This window comes from Vicugna pacos, chromosome 5 (assembly GCF_048564905.1).
Source record: "Vicugna pacos chromosome 5, VicPac4, whole genome shotgun sequence".
NCBI classification, from domain to species: domain Eukaryota; kingdom Metazoa; phylum Chordata; class Mammalia; order Artiodactyla; family Camelidae; genus Vicugna; species Vicugna pacos.
Window position 1 is genome coordinate 40,270,013 of NC_132991.1, and position 23,848 is coordinate 40,293,860.

Genomic DNA, 23,848 nt, shown 5'->3' on the forward strand with positions numbered 1-23,848 from the left:
CAGCTGGCAGAGGTTCTCAAAGCAGCAGAGCTGAAATGTAAGAACTGAAGCCCAGAGCTCAGGATTTTCTTGCCTCCCTTCTCCAAGTTCTGGAGGAATCAGGCAAAAGCTACCTAAACAGAAATTCTGTCAACCCCTCAGTCCTTGAAATGCAGAGACAAGGAGGGGGCTTTGATCACAAAGAAGAAGAGCACACCCTGCTCCAGCTGGAGCCAGAGCCTGAAACAGGGTTCTGCCTGCAGGGCCCCCACCTTCAAGGACTAATCTTGTGGATGTGGGAGCAAGGAGACGAGGAGTTTACTGTGTGTGCTCTGCCTGATTTGGGGCATGGGCTTCTCTGTCACTCGTTTGGCCACCACTCATTTCTTTCTATCCAGTGTGTCCTCCGCTTTCAAAGGAGACACAACACAGTGCAAAGACATGGTGGCTTTGACTTTAGACTTCAGTTATGACTCTGTCATTTACTAGCTTTGGGACATTAAGCAACTTTTAAAACTCTGCCCCCAGTTTTCTCATGGGTAAAATGAGCAAACTACTGTAATCTTACTGGATGATTGAAAAATCAAAGACGATCTCTATAAAGATCTTGAAACACGGTAAGTGTGTACTAAATTGGAGCTATTACTCTTTATTTATGTTATTATTAATTAAGGTATCATTAATTAATTACTTCAAAAATCTCACTCTGTTAGCAAACTTCCTGAGTGAAAACACCAGTTTCTTGAAAGATCTCTCCCTTTTCTTCCTCATGTGATTTATTTGAATTTCAGTTTTGAGAGAACTCTTCCCCCAAAATGTCATCTTCCTTTTTAGACATTTTGAACAAGGGACTATTCTAAATTTTTAATTTTTTTGTCATCTCCTTTCTGAAAGTCTCAGTCACATATGTGACCCAGCATGACTCATCAACTTCTTTAGTTATGAAGAATACTAGACTACGAGGAAGGCAGTGTCTACCTTGTCAAGGTTCCTACTCCCATTCCACTAGAGAAGGAGAGCAGAATTTTTCTTATTACATCTTCTGTTTTTGAGAGAGGAAATTTGCTGGAAGAGACAATGCACTGTGGGCCCTGAGCATCTCTGCATGTTTTTTTTTGGGTATGCCAAGAATGCAAGGCCCTGACTGCTCTTTATCCAGGTCATTTCTCAGGGGTGTTTTTGCAATAAGCAACCTTGAGGGATAAGGCAGTATCTTCTTCTGGAACAAACAGCATGGTTGCTTACTGCTTGATATAAAAGGATGGTTTCTCTAAGCTCAGTGCTTCTCAACTGTGATGCAGACCCACTGGGTATGCAGTTTTCATTCCAGTCCCTATGATGCCCCTATCGGACTTGGGGACAAGGGGAACCAACACACACATGCTGAAGTTCATGCTCCTTTCTATGCCATGAGTAATAAAGTCCTTTGTCACTGACTCAGGAGTCTCCCATCTTCTACCAGCACCCATGAAACAGTAACAGGTTCACTTCTGTAAGTAAAAGCAAATCCTAGATCCATAAAGACTGTGAGGTAACTTATAAAGTTCTGGAGTATTCTCTTTTAAGTAAAAAGGAATTTCCAGGGGTATCTCTAGCTGGAACTGGGCTTCTAATGGCTCAGCAGGAAAAAACAAGAAAAGGCTCAGGGAGCTTGTAATTCTCCCAGATCCCTTCAAACCTCATCAAAGGTGCTTGGCGCATGTACAAGAATGAGAAACCCATCCTATTCTCACCCTAAAACTACAGTCTATTTTCCCTTCTGCAAGATGCTTCATAAGCTGACAACACCTGTCTTTGTCACAGTATTTCTAGTCACCACCACCCACCAACCCATATTTGCTCTTCCTCCCATGACACTGTCTGCTGTTTGTCAACTTTTAATTTCCTGAATGGCTCATGCTATTTTATGCTTCATTCCCCTCAGGCTACATTCCTGGCTAGAAAATTCCTATTCATTGTTCTAGATCTTGCAAAACATTGTCTACCTTTCTGAAATCCCAAGCAGACAACTCTTCTTACTCCAGAGCTTAATCATGCAATACTTCACTTACAAACACATTTCAGTTCTGTGTCACTTACTTGTGCCTCTCGCTTCCCTAATGCTCTCTGAGCTCCTTGAGAAAAGTACCTGGATCTCATCCATCTTTGCATTCAGGGCAGCAAGAATGATGCCTGGCCTGAGCTAAACTAACATTCTGTCCTTGGTACTAATCATAGGGATTAATTCTTAAGTAAAACAATTTGCTGTGATATTTTTGTCTTCCAACTCATTTATTAAAGACACTGACGATCAGTTTAATGCCTTAGGTGTCAGAACACTTACCAGAGCACCACTGCTGAGAAGGATCATGAGAACAATGAAGCTTTCAAACCAGCTGTGCTCAACTATCCTGTAGCAGGTTTTCCTGATGTTCCACCAGATTCTTCCCTTCCCTGATTCTATGTTAACTTGGCAGCATGGGAACCTCCGTACACAACCTGGCAAGGAAGACATGTATGTAAAATCTGGATATTTAGGATAAATAAAATAGTTAAAAAATATTTTTTAATGCAAAGCGTTCCCTGTGATAGTTTCCCAACCAAACCATTTTTAACACTTACCTCTAAAGCTTCGAATAGTTTCAACTTGGATGCTGCCTTCTCTCAGCTCCTAATTCTCCATGGTGTTTCCTTAATACTTGTACTTTCTAACTCAGGATGTATTCGTGTTTTCTGTACCTCCCTAGTTTCTCATCAGTCTCCTCTACAGTATTTAAACCACCTATTTTTTTTTATTGCAACCCTAATGCAGTCCTAATCCTGATATACAGTGAACACCAAATAATTACTGGTGAATGAATGAACTAAAATCTCAAGACAAAAATGTATTTCAGGGACTTCTTGACAGGAATTCAGTCTACAATCTGGTGCTGCTTCAACTCTATTAAAAACTCCTTGAGAAACAGCATTCTAAGTAATATTTTAAAAACTAGTGTTAGGTTCTCTAATTCAGTTCAAAAGAAACAAATCTTGATTAGAAGATGCAGATGAAACTGTTTCAAGTACTATAAGTCACAAACAAATCTGACTTTGTAATCCTAGATGTAAAACATACTGCTATAAAAAAACTGAGGAATATTTTATTTAAAATTGTTCAGGTTTATTCATTCATATCTCCATCAAACATTTACTGAGTAAGCTTTTTACTCAGCTGTGTACATAGTTTCTTCTGCTTGAGGAATCTATTTTTGGTATCTTACTAGGCAGCTAGATATGGAAATAAATGACTATAACTGTATAAGGCAACTAAAATGACAACAAGTATGTGGGAGTTATTTTGGTAGCATGGAAGAAGTTCACCTAATTGGCTTGCTCTTTGAGAAAGTGAGGTCAGAGGAGGTTTCCCGGAAAAGGTGGCGTCTCAGTTGAATCAAAGCGTTAGCCACGAAGAGTTTGGGTGGAATTCCAGGCCAAGAAGCAGCAAAATGTGTTGTGCAAAGGAGTTACAAGCAGTTCAGAATTGTGATGACAGCAGCGTACGCAAGAGGTGTAAATAAATAATGAAGCAGAGAAACTGGTCAGATTATGGAAAGCATTTTCCCCATCTTAAGGAGTTCGGTTTATATCCTATATCCTAATGAGGAGTAAGTAAAGAGTTGTAAGCAGAGAACGATATAGGAAGATTGTAATTTAAGTCAATGTCTCCAACAGCTGTGGAGGATAGGTGGCGTTAATGAGTTTGACATGCCAGTGAAACCTCTAAATATAGATATCCTATAGACATTTGGAGGTATGAATCCAAAGCTCAGGGGAAAAAGTCTAGTCTGGAAAAGAATGTGTAGAAATCATTAGCATATTGTGTTAGCTGAGATTAAGACAGTTGTTGACATCACACAAAAAGGTATTTAGAGTGAGGAAAGAAAGGGTCAAGTTTGGAACATTTCGGAATGTTACGGTAATATTAATTGCATATAAAATGCAATATTAAGGTACAGAATTCAGTGGTATGCTGGATCCAGTGCATACTGGCTCTTGCCAACTTACTGTTAAATTGTCAGGAAATTTCTCTAGACTGTTGTTAAATGCAGCTGTTATAAAGAATTAAATTGTAGGGGGAGGGTATAGCTCAGTGGTAGAGTACGTTCTTAGCATGCATGAGGTCCTGGGTTCAATCCCCGGTACCTTGATTAAAAAAATAATAAATTTAAAAATTAAAATTGTATAAACTTAAAAGTATAACTTATTTTTTAAAAGGTAATAAATACTAAAACATATTACTCTAACAATTTTACTACATTTTACTGTTACCTATGCTCTTGAGTATATTTATGTGTTCTCTCTGGCTGGTGGAAGTGTTACACTGTTGGGCTCCTGTGTCTCTCTTTCCAACTAACTCTGCATTTAGCAAAGTCACACCAATGGTTTGAAATCAGCCATGGTGGGAATCTACAAAAGTCATCAAATACTATAAATCAGGGCTTGTTGACTTTCTGAAGTAGACCTAAGAAGGTGATGGAGAAAATTTAATAAAACAGAAAAAGTATGTTTGTAGTCATTACACTGTGAATAGCACAAAAAATTGAGGAAAGAGTCTTTCATTATTTAATTCTACTATCCGATTCGGCAAAGATTTGTTCACATCACTGATAAATGAGTCAATTCTCACATGTAGCCTCTTTGTTTCACTCTCATCTTACTGATTAACATAAATGAAAATACCAACCAACCTTCAGGTGAAAGCTATACTTGTTCATCAATGCAATCGTTGTTTATAAGTACAAAATTTTGGCAAAATTCAGCAAAAGCATTTTGCGAGGACTACTCAGCTATATGGAATGCTCAATGAAGGATGTTGATTATATTATTATTTGTAAATTGTGTACCACATATCCTTTATATCAGTAAAATATATGGCAAACTGATGTATGTATACGTACTTTCTTTTTCCTGGAGAACTGGTTGGTAAACATTTACATGTACACCATGGGGGCAGGTGAAAGAAGGGAAAACCCTGAAGGAGGAGACAGAGCAGAAGTGGGAGAGACACAAGAGGCTGCGATAAAAGAAAAGTCAGGGAGGAAGACGTTTCATGAAGGACCGGTGAACAGAGCCATGACCAAGAGAGGCCCAGAGAGATGATAACTGAAAAATTTTTAAATTAAAGTTGATTAAAAAATAAACCACCAAAATTGCTTTAAAGAAAAGGAAGAATTTAAAAAGAGGAACTAAAGTTAATTTTTCTCTTAAAAATTTTAGGTGAAAAACCTCATTTGGAGGAAATGTAGAAGGTGAGAGGCAGGCAAGAGTGAGCAGCACTTTTTAGATACTTGTTTCAGAAGTTTACAAGTTAAGCACTTTAAAATTAATTTCCTTTTCTATAAATAATAGATTTCATTAAAAATATTAAGCCTATCAAGTAATAACTTCATGCAATCATGAACTGTATGTCCTGAAACAACAAAGCTAGAATTCTCTTGATGAAATACATTTTTTGGACAATCTCTTGTTATGGCTTCTTTTATAATTCTACAGTGAAATTAGTTCATTGATCATTAATATGAAGTATCTCATACACTTTAGTTTCCAGCTTTACAGAAATGTAGCAAGCTATGTTTTTTCCCAAAGTCTCTGGTAGTTTTGCTATCATGTGTATTTTATGTGTCCCTGTTCTTTCTCTCTGGAATCTTTAAGTTCCCAGGAGGCTAAACTATCTGTATGCCCTTTCTTTCTGCTCACAGTACTTACTACCATCCTCTACACAACTTCATATGCAGGGACAGTTGACTTAGAAAACATAATCCCCTCAAAAAGAGTTCTAAAATCATCTAAGCATTAGACATGATCTGAAGGGTCACATCTCTGTGAATTCTAGAATTTACACAAAGATTGTATGAGAAAGAAAAAACAGTAACAACAGAGTGAATTAAAAATACACACATGGCTTCATCTATCCAATGTTAATTACAGTTTACACAACCTCAGATCTGAAAGAATTTCTCTTCATTGTATTTAAAATAATTACTTCATATCTCAAAAACATTTAGTAAAGAATATTTTATAAAATGATATAAAAAGATAGTAAAAGAGTAAGGCCAAAAATTGACTCCCAGATAATCTCTTTCAGGGCAAAGAAAACACTAGATAAGGTGGAACAATTTAAGATGAATTTTTTTTTACATTAACTCAATGCTTAAGATTTTAGAATTTATCTCAAACTTTAAACAAAGATCGTATGCAGAACAGAATCTATCTGCCTTAAGTGTAATTACCAGAGGAGAAAGTTAGTTCTGTGGTCAAGAAGATTTTATTATTTAGGATTTATTTTTGTCAACCTTAACGTTGAAGAGAAATATTCTTCTTATGACTGAGGCACAGAAACGTACTATACATACTATACATTCGAATTAGAAAAGTAAGTAAATTTTTATGTGAGATAAAGGTTCATAAATATTGCCCTCAGGATTTATCACACTGCAGAGAGTTTCTCTCTAATTTTGAGGCAAGCTGCCTGTCTGGCTTTTATACCAAGGCATATCCCAAGAGATTTCCAACCTAGCTGGTTAGCAACGTTATCACACCTTCTTTTTTAAAAGGACTATTAATTAAATGTAAACATAACAATGAACCTCTCAAACATTTTAATGGGTCCCCATGGGTAAATGCTATTTCTTTTGGGTGGTTTCATTAATTTGCTCTCATGATATATTGCATAAAATCTCTACTGGGTTTCATCATGTTAAGCCGATGCTTTCAAATAAAAAAGAAACCTCAGACCTCTTCCAAGACAGTTTACCCATTAACAAAAATATAATAACATGATCAGTATAATTAAGGTAAAAATTGATTAGGAAAATGAGTCTTTTTTTAAAACACTTCTTAAAAATTTCTAAAAGCCTTTAAAACAAGTGTTTTGTCCACATTTTCTTTCTTTAAAAAAGACAAAAATAGGCACAAAGGAGTTGGTTATTATGTTATTAAAGTTAGGATTAGTTATTTTCTAGGAAGTTAAACTAAGAACGTTTTATTAGAAAATACATTATTTTAAGGAAAAGAGTCTGTCCTTCTTACAACCTAATCCTGATTTTGTGATTTACTAGTTGTATAATCCAAAAGCAGTGTAATATAAAATGAAGCAGAATCAAAGAGTCATGTCATGTTCCTAATTACACAGATTGCGAAGACATGTAGCACTAAGGAGAGAGCAGGACAGTGCCAGATCTGGGGTCCGAGCCTGAAGTCTTGAATTATAAAGCTGATGAAGCAGAACTAAGGAAAGACATGGCATATGAGGGTGGAGAAAAAGGTGAAGAGGAACAAGATAGATGCAAATTAGTCAAATGATAGTCATAAAGTTGAAAAGGATCAATATGGGTACAAGACAATGAACCACAAAATCATTTATGCATTTATTGTCACTGAAAACACAACTACTCTGATTTAACTCTCACACTTTCTTTGACTTTCCTGCTACCTTTCAGGTAACAAAAACCTCTGGAGGCCAAATACTGCTCTAAATTGGCATTGGTTCAAGCTCAACTCCTGTCAGCCAGTCATGAGTTGATTAGGGTCATCTCGCTACAAATAGACAAGTTCCTGCTTTCTCATCCTGACAAGCCCACTCATTTGTTTTGTTTAATTTAATTTATTTATTTATTTATTTTGAGAGTAATAAAATTTCACATACAAACAATGGATATACACTGATTGGGCTTACTCTAAAGATGAACTGAGTGTTCTTTCTAAATACTATGACTTTACTTTTTTTTTCATTTTGAAGTCTTCATGTATATTTCCAGTTTCTAAGGCCCCAAACTTGGAGTCATCTTTGACTTTGAAACACGTGATGAAACCCTTAAATGCCTTTACCATGAACACTTCTAAAGAAACTCCATATGTTTTGCTTATGGTACTACTTTGAGCAAACACAAATTTCTATTAATTGGGTGTCATACTTGTTTGTTTCACAAAAAAATGAGATTTGGCTTGTATTTAAAGAAAATTTATGCATCCCTTGTAGCTTGCTGATATCTTTATTTACAATTTTGTTTATTGCTTGAGTGTTACAGGAGACTGGTTGAGAAAATCTTGGAGAATGAAAGCAAGCCAGTGATTCCTACAAAAAACACTGGTGCTGAGAGTTTAAGCTCATGAGTAGATCATGAATCATTAGGATCAAGGCTTTCATAGCTTCTAGGTAAGATCGTTAACAAAATACTTTAAAAACAATAAGGAAAGCAGAAGGAATGGAAGACTGAGCTAACTAATTTATTAATGTTATCTCATTTAATCTCCCCAACATTCCTATGATATGGATATTGTTGTTAGACCCATTTTACAGATGGGGTGTCTGAGGTATAAGATTTTAAAATGTGCTCAAGGTCTCAATGGAGTAAACAGTAGGCCAATTAGAACTTACATTTTTCATGGTCCAAAGGTTGTGTTCTAAATGACTGCATTATATTGCAGCCCTACTCTAGGTTTGTGTTTTTACTTAGATGATACAACACTTGCTTAGAAAACGCTGCATACTTTCCTAGATCAAGTTCAAAGTTACTATTCTGAATAAACACCTTGAAAAATTCCAGGGGTAGTAAGAAGTTCAGTAAGGCAGAAAGTGAAAAGGAATGAAAAGAGGTACTGTTAGAAAATAACAGATTGAGGTCAAAAGTAAAAGGATTTTACATGTCAAGTTAAGGACTTCAGATCTTATCCTGCCAATGGTTCTGAAACTTCAGTGTGCATCACAATCCTCTAAAGGATCCTATCTCCAAAGTTTCTGATCAACTTATGGTTTTTTATGATCAACTTATGATCAACTGACTTAAAGTCTAACTTGAGAGTCAAGATAAATCATGACATTACTAAACTGATAAAGACTGGAGGAAGCTGGAGATTATATGGGGAAATCCCATGAAAGTTTGTTTTGAACTTATCAAACTTAAGATGTTTCAAGACAACAGGTGGAGATGAGTAATAAGGAGCTCTAGGCAGATCTGAAACTCGAACAAAGTCGGGGTAAAGATAAGGACTTAAGAGTCCACAACAGACAAGGATGCTCAATCCACAGACACGGATGGAACTGCACAGAGCTAGGAGAAGAAAAGGAGACAACCAAGCGTTGAAATGTGAGGGAACATTATTATTTAAGGTATGTGCATAAAAATAGTCACTGAAAGAAACAGAAGAAGAAACTCAGAAATCTCAGTGATGTAAATAAGAATGAAAATACAGTGTGGCCTCTGAAACCAAGGAAAGGAAGAATTTTGAGACGAACTGTGATCAACAGTATCAAATTTTTCCTGAGAGTTAGAGTAGCTTCAATTTTTGATAAAAAGGACAACAGTACCACCCAACCCATTACGTTGTATTCTACTAATGGAGCTGGGGACATAAATTAAGGATCTAAATGAGAATATGAACATCTTACAGAGTACTTTGCAGTATAACACAGTGTTGTTGTAAATTACTGTTAGTAGCTTGTGGAAAGTATGGAAACTGAAGTTAGAAAGCTCCAGTGATTTGCCCACAGCCACAGAGCCACGACTGAATCGGCATGGAGTGGAGTCTTCTGATCTTTTTCTCAATAATTCCCTGTAAGTATTATGTTGTAAGACCAAAGCCAAAACATAATAAATGGATGCTAACCGAGGTCTTGATTTTTCTCTTACCATCTGTAAAACAGGCTGCTGGCTCATCTGGATTGACAGGTTCAGCCTCTGCTTCTTTTTCTGGCAAAGCGTTATCCACTGTGCTGCACTCGGAGGAACTTGATCGGTTCAGCCTCTACAAAGAAATTCATCACCCCACCAGAGAGTTCATTTAGGGTTCATTCAAATCTTGTATTAAAACCATATTTGATAATCAGAGTCATGCAAAGTGTTATGAAAAAAGGTTAACAGTATGATGGCTATAAAAAAAAACATAAACACACATCGAGGTCAGGTCACCTTACAATGCATCTATGCTTGATCTTTCTATCTACACATCCTGTGAAAAACACATTTTATCATTTTTAGTATGCTGACAAGTAAATGTTAGGACAGAATTAGGCTTAAGGTAATATTTTAATGGAAACTATAATATTTCAAAGTATTTGCCACATTTTTATTTCATGTTTAATATAAATTGGTATAGATCAATAATTATTATTTTAGAACAACCAAGACTCTAATAGCAATAATAGACAAGTGCCAAATTGCCAATATCTGATAACTGAAAGGTCAGCTCTGACAATTGGCAGAAAAAGCTTGTTGATACTTAAAATTTTAAAAAGAATAAAATCAGTATAAACTGAAATCCAAACATATTATCTCTATTATCTCTTGGATTTAAGAATATGTATCAGGATGATATAGATAGAAGTCCTTTCATCCAAACCAAAAGAGTAGAGTACTGTATTGGAATCAAAATGCCAAAGACCATAGCAATTATCTCATCCAAGCACTACCCATTTGAGTCATGAAATTTCAGTATATAGTAACAAAAATCATAAAGTATTATTTATAATGTCAAGAGATAGTGGCTACTAAAGTGAGCACCACATGCAAACTCTGAAAAACAGATTCCATGAAATTCAACATGGTAGACCAACACATGAGAAGAATGAATTCATTGTCATTATGATCATACAACTGATCATAACACAAACAAGCTTTTCACGCCCAAACTTTTATGATCAAACATGATGTTTACAGACATACACATACAAAGAAAGTTTTGGAAAAAAATACATACAGCAATTGTAGCAAAACTGTCAAATTTTCCTAATACTGTTTTATAAGGGGTAGAGCAGCACATCAATGGAAGAGTTCAATTTTCATTCTCATTTGCTAAACGACATGTGAATATTGAAAACTACTAGTTATTATAGTACATGTTTCTCTTAAGATTACAGCTTTACTTGTTTTTCTAAATAATAGTTCAAACAAATACAAGTGCTAAAAATGAGGAAATACTCATTTCACTTAAATTGATTCTTCAATCTATTGACTTGTATTAAGACGATAGGCCCAACTCAAAATATTAACTTTCAGAGAATGGCTTGGAAGCTAAAAGTGTTCTTTATGGGTACCACATTAAAGTCTCAGTGCTCTTCTTATCAGATAGTATTCAACATTGATTAAAAGGCATTAATAAAGTATTGTACATAAGGAATGATGTAAGCAAAGTTATTTTTATAACTGAAGTAAAGAATTAACGAACACTCTATTAAATGAATACTTCTAATCTACATTGGCATAGAGGTATTGTTCCTTCCTGGTCAGAGAGTTTCAAAATATTACGAAAGAACAGTACCAATATGAAATTTCATTTAAAAAAGCAGGTTATTTAAATGGATTGAATTCATCCAAAATCACTTTAAATAAAGCAAATATAAATTACTTATAATTCTGAATATTTTATAAGACTTAAGGTTTTAAAATATACATTACTCCAGGAGACAATGGGGAAATTACAATTACTAATATGCCCTATTGTGCCAATTATCACAAAAAACAATTTTAAGTACCATATCTAAAAGACTACATTTATTTGATGTCCTCAGTTCTTGACCTCTCAGCTGCAAGTGAACTGTAAATGAGGGAGTTGAAAGACAAGGCACCAGGGATCTGTTGGAGAGGAGACCAAGTCCTTTCATCCTGAAAAAAAGTTACTGGCTTGGACTTTGAGGTAAAGTGGTAGGTGGAACATCTGACATAAAATAAAGCTATTAGCCAAAATATTGACAACTAGGAAATATTTTATAATGGTTTTCTCTCTTCTAGTAACAACTTTTAAATAAAATGATTCAAATTTGCAGACTTCTGACACAGACTATATTAATGAAAACATCTTCAAATTCAATATTTGGTTTTCTCACTCTTTAAAAGAGTTAATGAAGAAGACTTATGCCAAGTTAATTTATAAGTAAAAATTAAGATAATTTTATGAACTGTATCTTGTCATTGAAACCATTTTTTCCTACAGCTTTTATAGCAATTTTTTCTCAATTAAATTTAGAGTTTGGCTCAAATTTTATATCATGACAGTTATTCAAAATTATTCCTCACTGGAATGGAAATGATCAAAATATTTAGTATGAACTATAATTTATATCACAACCCATATTACTGTGGTTTTTAGAAATTCAACATTTAGAATGTTTTTAGGAATTTGATGTTTTCCTGGGAATGTATTAAGTATTCACACAGTAGCTGTATCAGTACTGCATATAATATTAAATATTTATGTGCATGTCCTAGCAATATAGACAGCTTAGTTCTAATCTATTAAGCCTTTTAAGTTTACTACTTACTAAAGCAGAAGGTTCTTTAACAAGGTCCAAAAAGGATGCCTTTAAATAGAAAGACTAACATCTATAACAACAGTTTTCTCCTGAAGGGAAGTTCATTTAAATCTCATAGCAGGCATTGCTGGATTTAACTGTTGAATCTTCTTTTATTCTTGTTTAGTGTACAGAGAAGATATCCATCATTTGTGTCATTTTAAATAATTACTCATATGATTATTCTCATGTCTATAAACTCAGTCATTTCCTATTTGGTTTTCTTTCTTCTAATTTTGGAAATGGAAGAATAGTTACACTATACTAAAAGCAGTGAAATAAATACTTCAGAATGAAAATTTCCCTTTTGGTTTTATAAATAGGGCCTTTTTTAATTTCACGTTGATTTTATTTTTAGTAAAATATGAAATTTACTTTTTGTCTATTATGTCTTTGCCAGTCTACATATTAACAGAAATAAGCATAAACATAGGACCATAGAGGGAGACTCACTAGTATTAGCAATAGGAAGTATGTCCTGCCTTTTCATTAAGTAACATGGTATTGACAACAGGTACTTCCTAAATTTTCTTTTTCTTTCCTTTAAATAAAATCTATATACTTGATTCAAAAATTTCAAATATACAACAGTATATGATGAAAAATAAAAGTCCCCTTCAGTTTCTCCCTGATTCTATTTCTTTTCGGTAGTTATTATACTATATATATGTATTATTTTGACGTATCTTCCTATATTCTTCAATGTGCATCCATAAAACACTGAAATAGTTATGAAACATCTTAATCTGGATTATAAACTTATGCAGCTATTTCACTATTAAAAATATGATCAAATTAAAAGCTTAATTATTCTTCATGGATCTCCTCTGGTTGCCCTGAAGGTGCGTTTTCTACAACACTGCATATAAGTAGAGACTCTGTTAAATATAGATGTCATAGGAGAAACTGCCCTAGGCTGGTCACTTACAAGTTTATTACTGAAATTTCCAAAGTAGACATTTGCATTTCGAAGCCTATTTCATTCTAGTATGGATGGTGGTTAATGCTAGTTGGTCATTTCTTATTTCAAGTGGTATGAAGTAGGATTGTCTAATAACTTGATAATCTGGCACTCAAAACAAAAAAAAGAAAAAAAGAGAGAAACTGTCAACATATAGCACTGTAGAAAACACAGAACTCAACAAAAGCCTTATTCAAGGAGGACGGTTGGTGTTGAAAACATCCCAAAGATGTCACATTTAAAGTATGTACTATAAGGCTGTTTGCTTCACACAACAAAAGAAAGATACTCTTTGAGTATCAGAGTCTAGAATAGTTATTTCACCTGAGCACCAAAATAAAGAAACACAGGATAGCAAGAAGGTTGAGAGAAACAAACCAAAAGGAAGGGATGGGCATACATGGACAGAATAATTATGGAAGTCATGAGTGGTAAGTTAAGCTCCATTGTATGTCAATAAGCAAGAAAGACTTTTATTTAAAGTTTGATTCAAATCAATGTCATCCATATTTTAATTTTATTGACTAATTTTACAATTGATCTCTATAATGAGGGTTCTGAATCTACAATGAGGAGTAGAATGGTAAAGTTTAGAAAAAAGGATCAAAGGACCTTTACAGAGGAATTCCACAGACAGCTACCATGCTTTGTGTGTTTAATAAGAGTCCAGTGTTTTCCAAGTTTGCCATTCTATGATGGGATAAAATGAAATTTGAAACCAAAACATGCTTTCTTCTCCCTTGCAATTGTTAGAACCCTTTTTTTTGCCTTCTGGAGAACTGCAAACACTACCTTCTTCTGCTTTTTAAAATTGGAAATTACCTATGATATTACTATTTGTGCTTTTTATCTTGAGATTAATAATATTTAGTTTCTTTACATGATTTAGCTTCTGAGCCCCTCAAAGTCCCTCTAGTCCTTTTCTGGTCTCCCTGCAATTCTGCTCTCTTTCAAGATTCTTTTTGAAAAGTAATGCCCTGAATTAATCGTCAGTGGAGAATTTAAGTTTTTCCTCTCTGTTAGCTAGATTTCCATTTTATTTCCATTTAAGTTAGCAGAAATAGTTTACTTACTAGTTACAATAAACTCCTTTTTCACATAATTATAGGCAACTAAAGCTCCAGCATTTTTTCAAATAAAGGGCAAGAAAACAGAGTTTTTCCTTTTTTAGAGTTTTGTTTACTGCTACAGGAGAAATTGTGTAGGCTTTTTGGGAACAGCTGCTCATTCAGCAGGAAATCCACTTAACAGTCAAATGGCTTATAGAATTAGATGTTGGAGAAATAATGAGGTCAAATCTCAGCCACCACAGGGGAAATTCAAAATAAAGCAAATAATTTCACTGAAAGTTCTTAGTTTTCACAGAATCTACTACTACCTATGGCACTTTCTATCCAATAACACAAAAATTTACATGACTAAAAGATAAGATTTGCATTAAAAAAAATACAACAAAGCTTGCCCACATAAGAAGGTTGGACTGGTTATAAATTTCTCAGCCAGATCCTACATCAACTTCTTTGTAATGGAGAGGCAAGTGGCATTCACCACTAAAGCGCAACCATGCCAACAGCAATGTAAAGCAACCGTCGTATTTAAAGACTTTGTGCACTAACAAAGAACCGCCATTTGCAGAGAATAGTTATTCAAATAGCTGGAATACAGTGGGTCAAATCAGAAAGAATATCTTAAAAAATTTTTAGGAACAAACAAACAGTTCTACCACTGAAGCCTGCTAGAAAATTGCAACAAGTGGGTAAATAAGGATTGGAATACAGGGAAACATGACAGCAAAATGTGGGGTAAAAGCATATACTCTAAGACTCAAGACCATTAAATATTATTTATAGTAAGAAAGAAATGACACACAAAAACAAAACTACCTGTACATCTTGATTAATAAATACCTGGATTTCTAATATTGCAAACACAATGTAAAATAAAATTTGGTACAGGTAAAATACATTTTTCCTAATCTTTTAGTAGACAGCTTGTGCCAAAGAAAAATATCGTATTTCAAATCATTCTTTTCAACTGATATCCAGTTTTTGTTTATCAGGAGAATGACCATTCCTTAATATGCATCTCATGTTTTCTAACAGTAGTTTGGTAAAAAAACAAAAATAGTAATAACTTAGGAATTAAATGTGCACAAACATATATTTCTGGAAACAGTTTTCTCAAAAATTGTGTTTTACCTATACATATATAGGGGAAGGAAATTTGTTACATTCTGTAATAAAATTGTTTTCTAAGAGAATATTGCCTCTAAGTCACCATCAATTTGAAATAGAAAAAGTCTTTTAACTAGCAGCACCTTTAAGATAACTTCAGGTAAACTAGAAAAATTTTTTTTTTTAAATTTGAAACTCTTAGCATTATTATTCCTAGAGTGTATCAATTTCAGGATAAAGTTTGGATTTCATCATTGGAAATGGAAAACAGTAATACAAACTTCCCAATAATGACAGAGAAATTCAAAATATGAACAGTATTATATTAAAAAAGGCAAGATTCTTATCATGGATTTTTTTTTCCTTCCAAGGAACTATTAGAGATCAGTCACTCAACAAGCTATACTAAAACTACAACAAGATATTATATCTGAGTAGTGTATTTTCTTTTATACTTGTTAGAGATACTAGAAATGGCAACCCATATTAATCTGTTTCTAATTTTATGTAAAGTGTTTCATGTTTTATTGACATATTTAGTGTTCACGTCATAATATGTTCCATTTAAACCTCTTATCTTCTGTATGTCTACCTCCTCATGAGATGCATGCAATCCTCCCTCGGTATCCTGGGGGGTTGGTACCAGGGCCCAGCAGATACCAGCATCTGCAAATGCTTGACAGAGTTCCTTATATAAAAGGTATAGGATTTGCATATAATTTATGCACACCCTCCCATCTTTCCATTTATTTTAAATCATCTCTAGATTACTTATAATATCAAATACAGTGTAAATGCTACATAAACAGTTGCTGGTGTGCAGCAAATTCATGTTTTGCTTTTTGGAACTTTCTATAAAATTTTTTCCCCATTTTTTATCTCTGGTGGATTGAATCTGCACATGTGTTGGAACCCATGGATACAGAGGGCCAACTTACATAATCATAAACTTATTCTCATCAGTATGTAATATTGCTTCTGGAATCAAATGAATCATTTCAGGCACTTATAATACATTCATTCAGTGGCAGGGTCTAGTAAATTCTTAATTGATGCATTTTATATATGATTAAATAAAAATCAAAGGTTAATTACTGAATTAATTAAAGAAATAAAGCTCTAGTTATCATACTTAAAATCATTTCAAAATACCCTCAAAATTTGGCCTAGAAGCTGGGTACTTTGGCTTTGTCCCCAACTTTCTAGATGTGTACTCAGAAATTGTAAGTCTCAATTTCCTTATCTGTGAATTCAAAACTAGCACTAAAATGGTCCTTTCTTGTTATGAGATTTTTATGTTTATGCCTGAAATATTTCTCTCACAAAAATTATTTGAGTTTTAATTTACTGAAATTGAATATGACAATTTTTATTTTTTCCCAGCTTTACTGAGATATAATTGATATAGAATGTTACGTAAGTCTGAGAACTACAATGTGATGATTAGATACATGTATATATTGTGAAATGTTTACCACAATAATGTTAACCACAATCTTCACCTCACATAATTACCATTGTTGTTTTTACGGTGAGAATATTAAAACTCTACTCTTATCACAATAAATGTGACAACTTAATATGACATGTATCTATATACAGTTGGCCCTTGAACATCATGGCAGCATGATCCTCTGTGAAATCTAAAATCTAGTTATAACTTATAGTCAGCCCTCCACATCTGCTGTTCCTCAGTATCCTCTGTTCCACATCCATGGATGCAACCAACCATGGATTGTATAGTCCTGTAATTTTTACTATTGAGAAAAATCCCCATTGAAGTGGACTGAATCAGTTCAAATTTCAAGGATCAACACTGTGTAGCTTAAATTAGGAGGGGAAGTTGATAGAGGTTTTATAATTAAATGCTGCTTCGTGGCTTCTGTTATATACTATATCTTACTTTTATAATCGGTCCAATAAAAATCTATAGATCATGCACTCAAAATCACCTAATAACATGGAGAGAGAAATTAAGGAAGTCATCAAAAGAATAACACAAAATGATGGCATTGCCCCAGTGACATGCTATAATGTCAAATCATCTATGGAACAACTGTGTATGTTTCTACTTTCTTGCAATGGGGCAATGGGTCAGGCAGAAAGATTTTGTAGCTGAACAGCATGCATGACACTGAAAAAAATATCATATACATATGTATGATTTTTTTTTTTTCAGGTAACCTGGGTAAAAGTGGTCACATATGTCTCTGCTTGGTTAAAAGCACAGAGCTGCATCCTTGATGGATCCAGTTTGTTTTTACCCCTGTGAGAAGTAAGAAGGTTAGGTACCGAAGTTGTAAATGCAGCACGATGGAACAGTTTAATCAACTAATTTAAAATGTTTAAAGTCACATACCTGTAAATAGAAATTAGTTATATTTGACAACACATGCTATAAGCTCAATGCAAAGCAATATATTTGAAACACAGTAATAAGATTAAATATCATTCAACAGATTTTAAAAAATGGACAAATAATTATAAAATTCTGTTATGTAAGAGATGAATTTAAATACTGTAATGTGCAAAGGCAATTGTTTTCATTCAGTCTGCTCAAACATTTTTAAATAAATTATTCTCAATACTGAAGTAGGGGAGGGTAAAAGTATGTAGTTTTTGAAGCATATTCTAAAATTAGCATTTCTTGATTTACTTTTAATTTTGACATATTAAACAGCATTACAGGAAAGGGATGTTTTCAATTTATCAAAATATAAAGACTAAGAAACATTGATTTAAAAAATGTGAGACCAAAATTTCATTGCTTTTAGACACATGAGAAAATCTAATAAAGACGAAAAAATTTCAAATAGTTTGGAACCAATATGCAAAAAGAAATGATCTAAGTAAAGTTCTATAGGGGTGCTTTGTTTTGGTTTTGTAAGAACCTATGCATAAAAGATATGATCGAATGTCAGCTTCTCCCAAAGGCATAGTTGTAACTAATCCCTAAATCTTGCCAAATCAAATGCATTTCTGGAAAAGATGATTATATTTTCTAAAATGCAATAATGAGAAGAAATCTAAACTGCCTTCAACTGCCTGTCCGTGGAAAAAAACTATAAAAGAAATCTAAGGAGAGACAGATCTGATAACAATGTAATTAAAACCACCACATAGTAAAAACATATAAAATATTTAACCTTGATAACTGAAAATATTTAAACAACTTTTTATCAAATCAATAAAAGGAATGCATTTTATAACAAGTAAGGACATTTAAATTTCTCCAAAGATGACGGCTTTCAAAAACTGAATACTGAATAGATGAATGGGTGGATAAATAAACTAATAAATGAATCAGATGAACAATATGAATGTTTGTTCCTCTGCCTGAGATTTCCTTCTCCACTACATTCACACAATGAAATGATCTCCATCCTTTATAGTCTAGCTTAGGGGCCACCTACTTTCATGTGCCTTCAACCTAATATCATCCCTCATATAATCCCTTGCTCAGTGCATCCTCAGTGGACTGCTTTATTATTCTGGAATGTGCGAATGTGCTTTGTTCTGCTCTCTGTTATACTACTGAGGTAGACTATAGCCTAATAAATTAGCATTAAGGAGGATTAGAAGCTGAACATGAATCAGCAAATGGACAATACTATTATAACAGAAAATCTCATCCTGAATTGCAACATTGCAGGGATAGAACAGAAAATAATTCTATTCCTACTCACTCTCTTTCCTTTCTGTGATATGTATTATGGTGGTTAAAGCTTAGAGTTCAAATTTTAAAAGACTCCCAGAAATATCAGGAACTAACTAGCATCATTTCTTAATCTTTTAGCATCTTAGTCACCTGTAAATATAGATTAATACTATCCACTTTCCCAAGTTGTTATAAGGAAGAAAATTATATGGTGTGTATGAAAGTGGCTAATGTATACATTTTTCCCTTGGTCTCTTTGGTGCCTTCTTCTTTTATGTCCACTTCTCAAGTGTTGAGTTGATCACTTGTCCTCTTACTTTCTATGGTCCCTGGAGTGCAGTGGATGCTGGGGTGCACTGCCTGCATCTCCCTTTCAGATAAGCCACTCATTCCTCCACCTACTAAGAGTCTTGGCAGCTAAAGACTCACAACTGAGGTCCTACCTGGACATTACAGTGCAGAAGAGAGCTGCCTTACCCAAGGTGACACCCTGATCCTGGAGGAGTGATAGGAGAGCCTGTATCTAATGACTGACTGGTGTGGAGTTCACAAAATCCTGCGCCCTTGCTTTAATTTGGAACTACTCCGAAGGGTCATTCCAGTGCCAGAGATGCCTGTAGGATCAGCTGAGGCCCCTGTTGCAGCTGCAGAGCATGCCAGCTTCTCCTTCTGCTCAATCATCTTGCTTCCTTCACTTCTCACCATGTTAGGTATTGTTTCTAGAACACTACCCAGAGTTGGTTCCCCAGGGAACCTGACCTCAGACTGGCTCCCTGAATAATCCCATGGTTAATATAACATACAAAATTCCAACCTGTCTACAACTGATTTATCTTCTTAAAACTCCCAACTACCCACTGTTCACCATCACTTAGCCATCCTACAAGTAGCTCACAATTAAGATGTCCCCAAATTAAGCTGTCTCTTCCCCCTAAGTTTTCTTCTCCCCGTGTGTATTTCTAATAGCATCAATATCTATCTAGTTTTCTACACCAAAACTTTTTATTATGAGTCAATCTGTATCTCTCCAAAAGATATGTTGAAGTCCTAATCCCTGGCACCCTTGAATATGACCTAAGGTGGAAACAGGATCTTTGCAGATGTGGTCAAGTTAAGATGAGGTCATTAGGGTGGGCTGTAATCCAATAGAGTTAGTGTCCTTATAAGAGGAAAAGACAGACAAATAGAGAGAACTCCATGTGACAAAAGAAGCAGAGATTGGAGTGATGCAGCTGCTAGACACAGAAGGCCAACGATGAAGGACCACCAGATGCTGGAAGAAAGCAAGGGAGGATCCTCCCTGGAGCCTGCAGAGAGCGCATGGCCTTGCCGACACCTCCATTCAGACTTCTAGCCTCTAGAACTGTCAGAGAATACAGTTCTGTTGCATAAAGCCCCAAGTTTGTGGCAGTCACAGGAAAAGAATATATTCTTTGAAACAGCTCACAACTCACATATCTAGACCCTGAGCCCTTCTATTTTAACTTGCAAGTGTCTTACCGTTATCCCACATGCCACCATCACTCCCTTAGCTTGTGGCCTCATCGACTCCCCTCTGAATGATTGCAACAGCCTTCCATCCTCTCACCTTCTTCCCCTGCTGGGCCTTATTACCCAACCAAGCTTTCTCTAAAAAGACAAGTTTGCTAACAACAAAGTATAACAGAACAAGACAAAGTTTCTCCTTTCTGTTAAATAAAAAGAAACCCATTTCAAACTCTTGTCGTGATAGATGAAGCCATTTGCTATCTGGCTCCAACCTACCGCTGTAACCTACTCCTTCCCAGCAGGCATCCTCACCTGTGCTTCCACACTTTCTGGGCGCTTCACCTCTACCCGAAAGCTGTCCCTCTCCCTCCCACCCTTCCTCCTCCTTTCCCGCCCTTCCCCCACCATGGATTCTCTTTTTACCATAAAATCCACTTCAAAGGCCATCACCAATTTCTTTTCAAGATGAGTCACACTATCCCTATTGTGCCTCAACATACTGTCTAAGTATCTGTTTTAATTCTTTTTGTATGTTTAATTATAATTTCTGGTTTCTATATGTGTTCCTCCTCAAAGGCAGGAAACTTGCTTTACTCTTACTCACTTAACACAATGCCAGAGACCAAGAAAACCGTGAGCCTGCAGCTGCTGTAGAAATGAGTACACTGATGATGACTTCCCGGTGTCCAGCCAGCAACAGCCAACGAGCAGGTACTTAGGAAATGAGAGTTGAAAAAAAACGAACAGCTACAGCTTACAGAAAATTCCTTTGTAATTTTTTTCTCCCATAATAAACAAAGCGAATGAGGGCTTTGTGTGGACTTTGCTTCCTTTAGGAACATAAATTTTGCATAATTGCGTTTGCAATGTTTTAAATGATACTCTCTTGGAGGTAGGGAGTGTGATTATGTGAAGAATGAAGGTTTCTTGATCTCCTTTCTCCAAGGACCTCTGCTAGCTTCATCACAACTTTGAGACAACATTTCAAAACACGAAGGAACTACTGAGTAAAGCTAAGTATCCCCATTTGGCTGGAGGAGGAATGAATGGGGGAACCTTTCTGTGAGGAAAATTCTACCCAGGATGTTTTCCACTCTGCTGAGTACACAAGATGAGGAAATTCACTTAAGCCAGGTTTGATCATCCATACACCTGTCAAAAGATCAGTAAAGAAGATCTGGGGTATTAGTTTCACAGCGAGCAGCTTCTCTGACAACTGTTAGAATTTACACTACTTCAAAATCACATGAGGCTGTTATGTTTTTAAATATCTGGAGAAGTAAACTGGATAAATTTAATGTTTTTCCTTGAAATTTAAAAACTTTCAAAATCAATGTTATAATTCTGTACATTGTCTCTATTTTTTCATCTTTACAGCAAAGAAGGAAATGATTTTAAACAACTGAAAACAAAGGGAATGTCTCTTTAACTCTCTGAGAGCTCTCCATTTAAAAGTTATTTATTTAGTTTTTTAGAGCTTTCAATTTTGAATTTGGCACGATTTAAAAAAAAAAAGGATTACACTTCTTAAGCATTTAGTGAAGTCAGATGCCAATCGCACTAAATTACTGCAGCTGGGTGAAAAAACTTCTTTTTCTGGAAACAATTGCTAGCACAGTGCCTGAGGCACAGTAGAGCTCAATAAATATTTATTGAATGAATGGATGCATTTCACGCTTCATTTGAGGCACATAATAATGAAGCGCTTCATTGCTAATGGTGAAGATCTGCAGTGTGTTAATGTTGGCCCAGTGCTTCAGGGCGGCACTGCGCCCCAGAAAGAGGCTGATTCTGAGAGGGGCCATCAGTTCAGAGTCTGCATCCTGAGAAGCAGTGTCGGGGGTCTTACGCTCATGCATCCCCTGGAGAGGACAGGGTATCATTCTCGATTCCGAGACAGACTCTATCTTCAGAGAAAGGCTGATTTTCTACTGCCCGTTATTGCCTCAAAACTGTTTAAGATATTTTACTCAACACCTTATCAAACTCATCTGTTTGGTCATTTTCTGGTAAAGTGTTTTATTACAAAATATTTTGACTTTATTCTGAAGTGTGTATTTAACTATCAGATCTAGAAACCTGCCTATCTGAGAGCTGACACTAGAAAGAGGACAGAAAGTCTCTATAAAATACAATGGGAACAAAAGACGCTAGGTCCTAAAGAGAGGGTGGGTTTTTTTTGTTTGTTTGGATGGCAAAGGTGTCAAAGGTCAAAGATGTTCTTTCTGCCTGTTCAAAATGCAGATTCTTAAACGGGCAAAAGGTGGAAATATCCCCAGGCCCTGAATAAAGAACATGACTTATCAGAAACCTGGATCAAAATGAGCCAGGGGTGGATTTAGGTTCACTTCCTATACCAAGTCAGTTCATTATAGTGGCCACTGGAACCTTGCTGGTAGGGATTCTGAGGTTGCATCCAAACTAAGGCAGAGAGATTCTGGAGGGTGTGGCCCAGAACAGGCATTTGTAACAAGCTCCCTAAGTGAGTCTTTACACACTAAAATTTAACCTGTAGCAAATAGTTACTTACTGTGTATACATGACCACTCAATTTCATACCTATGATAAATGTTAATGGGGCATTTACTTTCCAATAGGCACTTGTCTAATTATTTACCTAAATCATTTAATATTTATCATAATTCTATTTTGCACATAAGTAAACTATAAAAAAACAGATTTTTGTAACTTGCTCAAAATCATAGAGTTAGTAAATATCAAACTAGGAACTAAGGCAAGGATTCCATCTCCAGAGCTGCATTCTCTACTATAGTCCAAAGTAGTGCTTAAAACTTAAATAACTTACATGTGAATCAGGCATTACTTTCTACTGAGTAATCAAGATTGGCCTCTTTGGGCAAGGTTCGTCAAAAACATGCTAATAGTTATTTCAAAGATATCTCAGGCATGAAAATATAAGAAAGTTACAAAGGAGGCAACAAGCAGTTAAAAAATTGGGAATTCAAGAGGGAGCTAAAGATTAGGGGAATTAGAGCAGGGAGGTGAGCATGGAAGGGCAGTAGAAACACCTTAGATAAATAAAGAAAATCTGTACTTTTTAGTGGTCCAAATTGAAAAACAAAACCAACAAGTCATAACTAGGAACATTTAAATCTCAAGCCACTTGAGAAAAAGACTCCAGCTAGACACAAGGTTTCACAGCTGGCAACAGCCTAATACTATCTCTAAATTATCTAACAAATTTCCTATAGATCTTGAATTTTCATTACTTCTCAAGCCCAGTACATAGTCAAGTAGGTTTGGAAGTACTCAAGATGACACAC

The 23,848-nt window shown here is 35.2% G+C and overlaps 1 protein-coding gene across 1 annotated transcript in view; it reads right to left on the reverse strand.

Moving 5' to 3' along the window:
* SCN9A (sodium voltage-gated channel alpha subunit 9) overlaps positions 1-23,848 on the reverse strand; it is a 121,693-nt gene that overhangs the window by 19,497 nt on the left and 78,348 nt on the right. Inside the window, exons 18-19 of the mRNA XM_072961101.1 lie at positions 9,627-9,741; positions 2,303-2,457 (exon numbers count right to left, since the gene is read on the reverse strand). Coding sequence (XP_072817202.1) covers positions 2,303-2,457; positions 9,627-9,741 — 270 coding nt within the window. The remainder of the gene's footprint in view (positions 1-2,302; positions 2,458-9,626; positions 9,742-23,848) is intronic.